Raw genomic sequence first — 12,964 nt, forward strand, 5'->3', positions numbered from 1 at the left:
CTTACTTTGAAGATGGGTTGTTTTAAGGGAGCGTGGACAACATTTGAAAACGCCAGTAAGCCTTGCAAAGTGTGCCCAGGTTGCCTGGAGAACTACTGTAGTCCAGTCCAGGCTCAAGTGAAGGCAAACTAGGAGGAAGACGGAGCCCCCGTCTCGTCCGTTTACTTCACAGCAATGAAATGCAGCATTGTTTTACAAGCCCCGCCCCTCATAAGGAGACACCGCCTAACTAAAACTCCACGCCCATTGGACGGCCAAACCCCCCGGTGGTTGGCTAGGTTTCCCGTCGATCAAAATCCAAACACTGGCCCCTACAAAACCAATTATGGACCAAGAAAGGCAGGGCTGTTTCAAGGTCCCCTTCGCTCCTTGCTCCTCTGGACTGACTGGGATCAAAAATGAAGAGGAGGGCTGCTGGGTGGGATGTTTGGTTCTTGGATGCGGGCTTGCAACGACCCCCAACGTTCCACTCTGATTGCAATGGATGCGCAGGGCGCAGCTGCGTTTTCACGCGGTTTACGAGTGAGTGAGTGAGTGAGTGAGTGAGTGAGTGAGTGAGTGAGTGAGTGAGTGAGTGAGTGAGTGAGTGAGTGAGTGAGTGAGTGAGTGAGTGAGTGAGTGAGTATGTGAGTGAGTGAGTGAGTGAGTGAGTGAGTGAGTGGGATACTTTAACATGCGTTTTATCACGGCCCTCTCGAGATAGATAGATAGATAGATAGATAGATAGATAGATAGATAGATAGATAGATAGATAGATAGATAGATAGATAGATAGATAGATAGATAGATAGATAGATAGATAGATAGATAGATAGATAGATAGATAGATAGATAGATAGATAGATAGATAGATAGATAGATAGATAGATAGATAGATAGATAGATAGATAGATAGATAGATAGATAGATAGATAGATAGATAGATAGATAGATAGATAGATAGATAGATAGATAGATAGATAGATAGATAGATAGTCTTTCATTCACGTCTGTACTACACGACCACAGGTTTTTGAGGCACTAACGAATAATTACTCTCTGTCTCTCGCTCTCTCCCCTCTCTCTCTCCCAATTACCCTTACTTTGTTACCGGGTACACTTTTCGGGTTTTGTTTATTTATCTACCTATCTACTGTATGTAGCAATCCAGCTTTCTTCCATTCAAGTCCTTAGGAAAGCGATGCATCTGTGTATGGCTCCTTTTAGTATTCAGTGGATACTCGAATTTACATTTGAAGAGGAAGAAAACATTGTTGTTTTAATATGCTTGTGCAAAAAAATTAAAACTACTGGAAGCTACCAGCAAATCCCTGAATTTGCCACTGCGCATCCCGCCCTCTCCCGGTCTCCTCGGCTTCTCTGAAGTTGCACGAATGCGAGTAACGCAGTTCCAACAAAGGTTGATTAAAAAAATCGGGCACGGTTTCAAGCGGCCCATCTTCCCGACTCCACTGGCCCCTCCCCACTTGACAGTGTCGGTTTCAAGGCGATCTTTAATCGCTAGTGTCAGAACTGTCAGGGTAGGAGTCCGCGAAGGGAGAGCTGCGTCAAGGTTCGTCATTAAACGGAGGAATAAACAAGCCACATTACATGTGCGCCAGGGTGAGATGAACAAGCTTAGTCATAACAAGGACACCATATCGCGGATGAGGTCGAACCAGAGGCTGATCGTCGTGATCCCTCGTAGCGGCTCTCGCCGTCGATAGTACCCGGCCCAGAGAGCCCAGGCTGGATCAAATGTGTGCGACGTCCCGTGCTTAGCAATTCGAGGGACTGCGGCGCCCATTGTTCACGTCCTTCCCACTGAGAATGTATACAATGGGTGTAGATTATGGCTCCATTGCAGACGTTTGGCAGGTTACGTTTCCTCATTTTTATTGTAAAATATTTTTGCGATGGTTGGTGCCTTTAACTCAATTTTGGAGATGAGTGGCTTACCAAATGTATTCAAGAACAGGGACGTAGGACGTGTGTTTTCTTAAATAAAGTCACTCCATACTGAAATGTTGTAGTGAAACGGTTGAAATATCCCATTAACATCTCATGAAAAGCACGCAATAAAAATCCCATTTTCACCATTGCAATATGATGTAATGCTTTTAACATCTCTGTTTTGCAGCAGAGACTACTGTACAACTGGACCATTTGAAATGATTCTTCTTCTTTTGTATTGTTTCTGTTCCACACCTCTAAACCATTTTACTTGACATAATCCAAATGAAAGTAAACATGAGTCACGACCATAAATGCTGCCATTACCTCTTTCTATTCCTGTTTTTAATATTGGTAAGTAAATGTCCCGACAATAAGCACACTTGTAACCCCAAATCCACATTTTTTATCACCTTAAAAAATATCCACATCTCAGTAAAATATTGGGTTTTAGTCAATGCAAATAGTAAATGATTAGACTCAGTGACAAGAATATCTGATTGGGCATCTGGCTGCATAAACTCACAAGGGACAGAGTGAGCACAGAGAAGGCAATGATTAATTTAGTTGGGGTTCACTGCTCTCTGGAAAGGACGTGTAAATAAATAAATACAGGAAGACTGTCCAGTACACAAGCACTCATGATAAACACTCCTTCTCCACAACCACAAGAGCAGCAATAAATAACAGATCTTTTTGATGACCCCACCCATTCTGCCCATACATTTGCACAGAGAGTGTTCGCATGCCCACGGGGCTAAATCTCTCCCCATCTCATGCTCATGTTAGTGGCAAGTACCACTGCATTGCAGCACGACTAATCTCGGGAGGGCTTAATTGCAGCATTGAGCTTTCCAATGGGTTGAAGGATACACTCACTAACACACAAATGTACCACACACGATCCGTGAGGGACACCATCAGCCATATAACGCAATTCAACATACTCGACATACTGTCAATCACCAGATGGTGCCTTGTAGCTTTTACTGGAGGTGAATGTGGTGGTCACACTGTATGTGTGTTTTTAGAGGCGCTCAAGAAATTGTTATAAAATGTAATAAGAGAGTGAACCAGATAGCAGTTTATTATCAAGTGAGGGTGTTGCATTTTATTATGAAGGGAGGGTGTATCAGCAGTGTAAAGTAGAGTCATGCAGGAAGCTGAGTGTGGGTAGAGCTATGTGAAAATGCAGGGACTTTCCCCAAGAGCTAACAATTGGCAAACCAAACGGCTGCACAAATGTGGCATCTCACGCTGTTTACTGTAGTGATACATTAAAAAGGTCAGCAAGATTTACAACCTGAAGCAATTTTTATTTGATGTTTTTGTTCAAGATCCCTTCTCTTGTTTTGTGTTACTTCTATATCATTGCTTTCTAAAGTACCTTTGACATGCTCCCTCAATCACTGTCTTACTTTGTTACCAAGCAACTGATACATATTGCAGTTTCCAGCTCACTGCTTTTAGATTTGAAAGCTGCAATAATCAGAACACTCATTCGGGAATCATCAGTTCAAAATGAACAAGGGCCATAAGAAATCTTTTAATTCGTATTTAACATTCTGTAGTGCTGTGGTGAGGCCCAGCTTCCTGAATTAATAGACTGTATTGATTGCTTTAAAAAAAGTAGAGCAGGTCACTCTAACAAACAAAACTACTAATAATAATTTCCAATTTGCAAATGTGTTTTGGAACATGGAACAGAGTTTAAAGAATGAGAAAACACAAACAAAAGCTCAAAGACAGGATGAAAACTGCTCGTGTATGATTTATAACCTCAGGACTGTGAGACTTACTGTTGTATTGATGGAAATTCAGTCTCTTTTTGGACAATAGGCTATTTCGCCATTGCTCTCTAAGCTTGTTTTTGTAGCTTTAATCTAAATATACAAAAGTATTATTTTTATTTTTTATGTAACATTATGGACAAATAAGTTGAAAGCAAAACAGCAAACGAGCAAAGACAAAAACAAATGAACAAAAGAAGAAAAAAAACAATGGTAAAAAGCAAGAAAAAAGAAGTAAAAAGCTTGGAAAAATAATTCAAAAGAAGAAAAAAAATAAAGAAAAAGAATAATAGAGAGCACCAGAAAAGAAAGTATAAGAAAAAGCAAAAAGCTAGACAAAAAGGAAAAAAAAAGAAAGGGAAAAAAGGTTGGGAAAAGGCAAAGAGGAAAATAAGAAAAAAAGACTGTGCTGGCAGTCTTATATTGTCTTTATGACATATTTACACTGCCATGGTTAATCTCGTTGCATACACTGTTTGATATCAATGAGATAAAGACAATTCAATTAATTGCATAGCCAGAATACTGGCAATAGTCCAATTTTATAACATATAAACCCAATGACATCTTCCTATGAAGTTAAAAATGGCCGCCCCGAGTAGCAAAAAATAGATGGATTTAGCTTCATACCTCATATTCCACAAACACAATAATAACAAAAATGGTGTTCAGACAACTGGTGGCTCTTACAACATATAATTATTCGGAAATCCTATCGTTTTTTTTAGGTGAAAACAAAATTGAGATCACGTTGACATGCTGTTTTTACGTCTAAACACTGCATAATACAAAGCAAGAAGGGTGGCAACGGTGTATTTACGGCCAGACAGTATTTTCCAAAGGCCGCCCTATGTTGGGTACAGCTTGCCTGATGAATTGTCTTCATCTGCTGGGGAAAACAAATATTGCACGTGTAGAGTTGCAACTGAACACGGAATTGCAGCAAACCTCTCAAACAATTGTGGGTATGCGCGAAAGTGGGTCTAAACCCAAATACCAGTACGGTGCACCACCTCCTTTCCACGCAAAAACGTTGAAGTGCACTTCACGTTCTGCAAGCAAAGTAGCCATGCTCCTGAGAGTTTTGCTGGTGGGGCAGTAAAATAATATTAGAGGGGAAGCGATCTCAGCAGAATCAAAGGGCAGTGCGTGCTGCAGCGACCAGAACCCTTTTTTAAAATATCTAAGACTTCCTCGTAAATGCATGCAGCTGTCTGCATTTATTGGCGTAAATATTGTAATGCCGTTGTGTGTGATCAAGGATGCACCCAGTCGCCAATTTAACAACAATAAATAACAGGCGGTATCACCTTCACATAAGAACTACTGTTGGACATAACTCTAAACCAGGGGTGTCAAACTCATTTTAACTCAGGGCCACACGATAGAACAAACATTCTGTCGGGGGCCGATTCGAGAGAAAGAAAAAAAGAGAGAAATAAATAAGAGAATGAGGGAGGGACAAAGAAAGAAAAAGAGAGAGAGGGAGAGAGAGAGCGTGAGAAACAATAGATAAAAAGTTGTGAGAGAGGGGAAAAGGAAAGGCAAAGGAAGAAAGAAATCCAAAGAGAAATAGAAAGACAGAAGGACAGAAAAGAGAAAAGAAAGCACGAAGAGTATGAAGAGAGAAGAGAGAGAAAAGGAAAAAAGTTAGAGCAAAAGAGGTTAAAAGACACAGAGAGAGAAAGACACAAAGAGCAACAAAGGCAGAGAAAAAGAGAGACAGAGAGAGTGAGAGAGATGGAGACAGAGTGGGAGAAAAGGGCTGGAAAAGAAAGAAAGAGAGAGAGAGAGAAATAAATACAAGTACAGTGTCTTTGTGAGAGGCACCTGGCTTTGGCAACATCAAGTTGACATATTTCAACCTGTAGCTTGTTTTTCTCTTGCGCTTCTCTGAGTGTTGTCTCGCGGGCCGGATTCAATCCCTTAGTGGGCCTGTTTTGGCCCGCGGGCCGGCTGTTTGACACCTGTGCTCTAAACGTTAGCGTGCACACCCAGACTGACTCCAAAGCACACTACCTCAAAGCACCAAACTTCTGCATAGTAAACGTCTTTTCTTAAAGGGACCATGTGTGAACACAAACAGAAACACACGTAACATACATTGCAATATGAATGTACCAACAACATCAAATAAACTTGATCAGTCTACCATCTTTTACTCATCTGTAAGCAAACAATATATTATTCAGGTGAAGGTGTAATAATAGTCTGTAGTTTGCAATACTCTCTTGGTCCGTGCAGGCCTTTGTGACTCCTTGTGATTAAGGGCTATACTAATAGAAATGACTTGACTTGACTATTCAAGTATACCACAAATATTCCGCTTTTTACTGGAACGGAGGCACTTTAGTCAAGTCACATTTATTTGTATAGCCCTTAACCACAAAAATGTCTCAAAGGACTGCACAGGAATACAATTACACCATCGCCTGATCTTAACCACAAGTATAATTTTTACACACAACATTCTGTAGACTTCACAGACACACACACACACACACACACACACACACACACACACACACACACACACACACACACACACACACACACACGCACTGTATACTGGATTCCCTTTTCACTATGTTTACTGCTCACCTTGCACAATGTCTGACCATTTCTTTTTTCTGCACTATGATGACTATGTTTGCACCAATGCATATGCTGACTATTTTTTTGCACCATGATGACTTTTGCACCAAATGCAATATTGCACAACCTCTACGATACCAACGGTATCACGATAACAACTGTATGTAACATCCCACATGCCGACATTTCTTGTGTAAATACCATGTAAATTATAACTATAGCCTTATCCCCCTTGTTTTATAACCTTATCTTCTCTGTTCCTTTATCTTCTTGGCTCATACCTCACTGTGAATGTGTAAAACTGGAGTGTCATGCCCAATTTCGTTGTCACAATATGTTAACCCATTTTGTAACAATGACAATAAAGGTATATTCTATTCTATTCTATACCAATTTCTGTGGTGTATCTTGGGCAAGTACAGCCCATACCTCTACAGGCCAGCAAGTTTTTCCACCATATATACCGGTATATATAAACGTTTAAGATAAGTCTAAAATAGTGTGGAAACAAGTACTGTGTAATAGTAGGTCGCAAACCTCGAACCTGCATAGGGATGAGTGCGGTCGCCCAAGACACACCACAGGAAGTGGTGCCCCTACGGCCCAGGATCTGTTAACCATGATGTATATGTAAGTGTACGAAAATGAACAAGATGTTTTTATTACACTGTCAACCATACGCAATTAAAACTCCTGATCAATTTAATGGTCTGTTAGTAGAGTGTCTACTTACAGACTGAGAAGGCATCGATTGGATCTCTCTAGAAAAATAAATTAATGCGAATGAATGAATTCATGAATCAAACACATGTGTTAAATAGCATTTAACTTATGTTTTGGGGTTTACAATTAATAAGATAAGTAGAAAACAAATATAATAGATATTGAATTTGTATGCTTGCAATACTTTTCATTTATTCATTTTCGGTCCGATTTTCCTCATTTGGGTCGCGGGCGTATCACAGCTTATCCAAACTGTGCTGTATGTTTATTGCAGCGCACAGGAAGAAAGACAGACATACAGATACATACATGTACATATTTTTGGTACGTGGGAGGGAACCCACCAAGGGATGGGGGTGAAGCTTAAAGCTTCACATTGGGGAGATGCAAAAGCCACGTTTGGGCATGGAGACGAGTCCCCACCAATAGATAGATAGATAGATACTTTGTTCATCCCCGAAGGGAAATTCACATTTCCAGCAGCATCCCTGAGCTGAGAACAATCGAGAACAATCGAAAATAACACGGGAGCTGCTGGAGTGGCTGCCATTCGTGACGGCGCCGGAAGAAAAGATTCAATTTGAATCATGTACAAACAAACAAACAATTGAATCATGTACAAACAAACAAATATACATGGTTTCCCTCAGGGCTATGGACTCCAGAACCACAGGACCTCAGAGTAGGAACTGTCAAGTCCTGTGGCAGAAAACTACTTTTGGACTATCAGCTTTACTGAACAAGGCACTAAAGCCTGGAACTATTTACCTACTGAACTAAAGGAAGATAATTAGCTTTGGCCAAAATGTTATAGTATGAGTTTATGAAGCCTACTTGTCCCTTTCATATGAAATTTATAAATATGTCAATGTCTCCATCAATGCCAAGACCAAACCTACGCCTGGTGGGTGGTATTCAATCAGGGACCTTTAAACTGTGATCCATAGAAAAAACAAATTAATCTCCATGCCCAATATATACGATAAATATATTTAGCACGGATTTCAAATTAAACAATGTAGAACAAGGGCAGTCTATAAATGCATTGACAGCTTAATATACTTTTACCAGTGTTCATATATTCTGAGGTTTAGATTTATAACTTTGACTTGCACTTGTTTAAGGAATTCAGCATCGTAGATAAAATATGAACCATTCTACTCAGCAACTACCCGCTTAATGGCAGTATTAAGACTTGTACTTCTGCCTGAAATAGGCTAATGGGTAGCATGTCAAAAATCAAGAATAGATGTATCTTGAATGTAATATTGGCCCTGTAAAACCAAGTAAATACAAATAACTTGTCATCTGCAAGGGCATAATTTAAATTTAAGTAGATGCAAAATGATCACACCAAGGCTTTTAATGTGAATTGGTGGGGATTTAAATTACTAGCCATTAAATAGTTAAAGCCCTTAGTACAAAATGCACCTTAAATATGTCACAGTATTAAATCTGAATACCTTCAAAACAGTCAGCAAGACATGCAAATTTATACAGGAATGATATGAGGTAAATAATGACAACCATATTCTGGTCTGAACACATGTGCACTTTATTGGGATAGTCAGTGTACTTGTCTGGCACCCCACCACCTCTGAACCCCTTGCCCTACCACCCTGGGGATGAAACGGCCAACAGGGGGAAGAACAGGTCACAACTAGGTCTTGCATAATAACAAAAAAAATTAACAGGACCAAGATTTTTTTTAAGGCTGAACGTACAAAAACCCAGACATAATTTACATACAAGCGATACTACCACTATTGTTAAGTATGCACCAACCACTGGGCAGCCTTCACAGAGGCGAATACGTGTCCGAACAATGCAGTTACCATTTGGAATCATGTTCTTACGCAGTTAGACATTTGGAATGACTCAAAGAAAAACATGTACATTTAAGTCCCCAGGTGCAACTTCAGGAACCCTGGGGTGCTTTATTGAACCTTGGCAAACATTACCACCAATTCCAGTTTTTTTTTTTTTTTTTTTTAAATCCTGAGTCAAGCGCCAAAAACTAACAGAAGCCATGCCAATGAATTGGTCAACAGGCTCTGCGCTTGAATATGTATGAGAATGTTGGTCGTTTTGCACAGAGCTGAAAATAATGGGCATTTTGTTGGGCAAAGGGGAGGAGCAACAGTCTTTTTAGAAGCATTTGCGGTGGACAATGGAAGGGCCGGACTCGTCGTACTCTTGCTTGCTGATCCACATCTGCTGGAAGGTTGACAGGGAGGCAAGGATGGAGCCTCCGATCCAGACGGAGTATTTACGCTCAGGTGGGGCAATAATCTGCAGAAGAAAATTACTCATCACACATTTGGCATAAATGTCACCATTTGACCTCAAGAGGAACAATCCTTCACCTTGATCTTCATGGTTGATGGGGCGAGAGCAGTGATCTCCTTCTGCATTCTGTCAGCAATGCCAGGGTACATGGTGGTACCACCAGACAGCACAGTGTTGGCATACAGATCCTTACGGATGTCGACGTCGCACTTCATGATGCTGTTGTAAGTCGTCTCATGGATGCCACAGGACTCCATACCTGAAAAGCATCACTATATTAATGCACCGATTATGCACCTTTATACACTTCTTGTTTTGGCACCCAACATACCAAGGAAAGAAGGCTGGAAAAGAGCCTCAGGGCAACGGAACCTCTCATTGCCAATGGTGATGACCTGTCCGTCAGGAAGCTCATAGCTCTTCTCCAGGGATGAAGAGGACGCAGCAGTACCCATCTCCTGCTCGAAGTCCAGGGCAACATAGCAGAGCTTCTCCTTGATGTCTCGCACAATTTCCCTCTCAGCTGTGGTGGTGAAGGAGTAGCCACGCTCTGTCAGAATCTTCATGAGGTAGTCTGTGAGGTCACGGCCAGCCAAGTCCAGACGCAGGATGGCATGGGGCAGGGCGTAACCCTCATAGATGGGCACTGTGTGTGTTACACCGTCACCAGAGTCCATGACGATACCAGTGGTACGACCAGAGGCGTACAGTGACAGCACAGCCTGAATGGCAACGTACATGGCAGGTGTGTTGAAGGTCTCGAACATGATCTGTAGGCAGAAGGACAGTTTTAGAATTACTCGCAGAAAAATTCTTACCACAGGTGACCACAGCATTTCTCCATGCATTAAATGTGAGGATCAATTTCTAAGTTAGTATCACATGGGTGCAAAAATCGTATCATTCCATCACACTTGTGCATTTCAGGCTAGCGCTGAGGTAAAGTAGGGAGGTAAAAGGGCACACGGTCAAGAGACCTGTTTATGATGGATCATCTCATAGAGAGATTCTATAGAAAGAGGAGGGAAGGCGAATGAGAATTGAAGCACATTAGAGGAAACTTCTGCAGACTACACTACACACCTGGGTCATCTTCTCCCTGTTGGCTTTGGGGTTAAGGGGGGCTTCTGTGAGCAGGACTGGGTGCTCCTCAGGGGCAACCCTCAGCTCATTGTAGAAGGTGTGATGCCAGATCTTCTCCATGTCATCCCAGTTGGTCACAATACCGTGCTCAATGGGGTATTTGAGGGTGAGGATACCCCTTTTGCTCTGGGCCTCGTCACCAACGTAGCTGTCCTTCTGCCCCATACCGACCATCACGCCCTTTGAGGAAAATGTACAAGTTTAAGCCTATTTTACACTTTTTTTATTGTCAAAGTGGTTTTATTTCAATTGCCATTACCTGATGCCTTGGGCGGCCGACAATGGAGGGGAAGACAGCACGTGGAGCGTCATCACCAGCGAATCCGGCTTTGCACATTCCGGATCCGTTGTCAACAACGAGTGCGGCAATTTCATCTTCCATGGTTTATCTGAAAAAGAAAAAGGCGGTTAACACTTGAAAGCGGTGGCACCTTCACATCCGCGTTTTGACTAGTCATTGCACTCACTTCCTGCTAGAGCAAGGGGAGTGGCGCAGCCTACCACTAGGGGGAGCATACGGGCCAAATTCCTTGTGGCCAGACAAAAGGAAGTGGCGCTGTGCGCTCTCCTTACCATATAAGGGCATGGTTCGAGTTTGAGCACATTTGCCGCTACCGGCGCCATGGCGCAGAGCCAGTCAACTTTAACTGCGACGACCACTCCCTCTAATCCATTGTTCAAGCTTACCCCTCAATGCCTCATTCTTAAGGGATTTCCCCCTACGCGTAGCGCAATTACCCGCATGATTTATTTTACGAATTCAATTTTTTTTAAGATGACAGCGTTTTATTGAGTATCCTACGGCACCGGCTACACTGAGTCAGGCTCCTTCACAGCCACGCCTTGAAAGAACTAATCCTTATAGCGACAGTTAAACTACAGCATTTGGGTAACACCAAATCAATTTTGTAATTCGGTAAAGAAATGAAGCGGAAATGATGAATGCAGTTAGTTCAAAACGAAGGGCGGTGGCGGGCAGCGGTAAGCTAGCATGCTAAAGTAGGTCACACCCCGCTGCAGCGGGCATGAAAGGAGCAGCCGAGGTCCATACGCCCTCGATACCACATCAAGAACCAATTTGCTCGACGCATATTAAAACCCTGTAAGCGTTAGAGTGGAAAACGCCCAACTCACGCCAAGTAGCTACGCGCAAATTATAATGTGGCGCTCATCATAAGCCGGTTACAAAAGCCGAATGTGAAGGCCAAGACCGGCGATAGCTGGCTGGCGTCACTGCCCTTGTGTTCCCGAGTGGCCTAATAACGTAGAGAGTTAACGAATAATAATAAGTTCATAGAAATGGAGTGTTGGTATACATTTGAGCGAAATTAAGACCTCTCAAGTGCATACAAACGTCATGCGCAATACATTGCTTCATTTTAAAATATTTACTCGAATATTAATTATTCTTAATAAATACACATTTAAGGAAAACTGATCCTTCTTACCTTTAGGTGAGGGGGGGCTTTTTGCTTTAAGGGAAGTTGTTTCAGGCAAGTGATATCCCCGCACAAGTTGTGTGTGACGATGCTCAGAGTGAATGAGCTAACGCTAGTAACCTAGCTTTTATACCGCTTTCGCGGCCCGGCTCACGCCATATAAGGTAAACTTTGGGAATCGCGCCTTCTGATTGGTTTAGCGTCATGCACCGGGCACGTCGCGTGCACGCTGCGCGGCACTGAGCTCTCGCGATTTGAGGGCGACGAGAAAGGGAGGCGACCATGGCCAAAGGTTTGAAAAAAAATGAAGTGCGAATGGATTGATGTGGAGAATATCGCAAGCTTAATCCCTTCTTAAAACATTTTAAATTTACAATCGAAACCAGCATAAACAGGCACAGGGAAAATGGAGTGAAGGTGGACGAGAGTTGATGCATCCCAGTGAAAGCAATACTCAAAATGCATCCTGACACACCACATTTACATAAGATGATGCTGGCGTGTCAGTGTGCTTTTAGAAAGCAGGTGCGAGGTCAGTAGAGACTCAGCATCCAGGGCCACTAGCACGAAACACATAAGAGAGAGTTCAAGGGATGACCACATTTGTAGACCACCCCTTTCCCTTGATTGCCAAGTCCTGCTTGCTTGGGGATAATTCCTAATCAAAGCACTATGTCATCACATTCATTTTGACACATTTGAAGCCTTTCCTGTTTTATACCCGGATTCCAAAACTGATTACCATACTGACATTCGCACATTTAATGTTGTCAACAACAATCTACATTGCTTCCTCCACTTTAAAACTTCCTCGTTTTGTTCTAATTTTAAAATCGTGTATATCAGAAAACCCTGCACGAGCACACAACTGTTTAGTTGCTGAGCAGACGCCTTAAAAAAACAAAATCTTCGTCTCAACTAGTTCAGTCTTGTTTTAAAAAATGACACATTACCAGCTCTGCCTAATCTCTGAAGAGCAGGATGGAGCTTTTCATCAAAAATCAACGGCGACTGGATCACGAAGGTACTGTGTTAGTGTCAGTTCAGGAGGCT

At 42.1% G+C, this 12,964-nt stretch overlaps 2 protein-coding genes across 2 annotated transcripts in view; both read right to left on the reverse strand.

Moving 5' to 3' along the window:
* Positions 1-178, reverse strand: part of tnrc18 (trinucleotide repeat containing 18) — a 68,942-nt gene extending 68,764 nt beyond the window's left edge. Inside the window, exon 1 of the mRNA XM_088333203.1 lies at positions 6-178. The gene's annotated coding sequence lies outside the window, so the exon portion shown is untranslated. The remainder of the gene's footprint in view (positions 1-5) is intronic.
* Positions 179-8,571: 8,393 nt separating this feature from the next.
* On the reverse strand, positions 8,572-12,087 carry actb2 (actin, beta 2). The gene is made up of 6 exons (XM_088333231.1): positions 11,921-12,087; positions 10,732-10,861; positions 10,413-10,652; positions 9,661-10,099; positions 9,407-9,588; positions 8,572-9,332 (listed from the first exon to the last, which is right to left on the reverse strand). The coding sequence occupies exons 2-6, from the start codon at positions 10,852-10,854 to the stop codon at positions 9,189-9,191; spliced, it is 1,128 nt and encodes a 375-aa protein (XP_088189357.1). The 5' UTR covers positions 10,855-10,861; positions 11,921-12,087; the 3' UTR covers positions 8,572-9,188.
* Between the last annotated feature and the right edge of the window lie 877 nt (positions 12,088-12,964).

The sequence above is a fragment of the Urocampus carinirostris genome, chromosome 1 (assembly GCF_059441175.1).
Source record: "Urocampus carinirostris isolate Australia breed hairy pipefish chromosome 1, RoL_Ucar_1.0, whole genome shotgun sequence".
NCBI lineage: Eukaryota > Metazoa > Chordata > Actinopteri > Syngnathiformes > Syngnathidae > Urocampus > Urocampus carinirostris.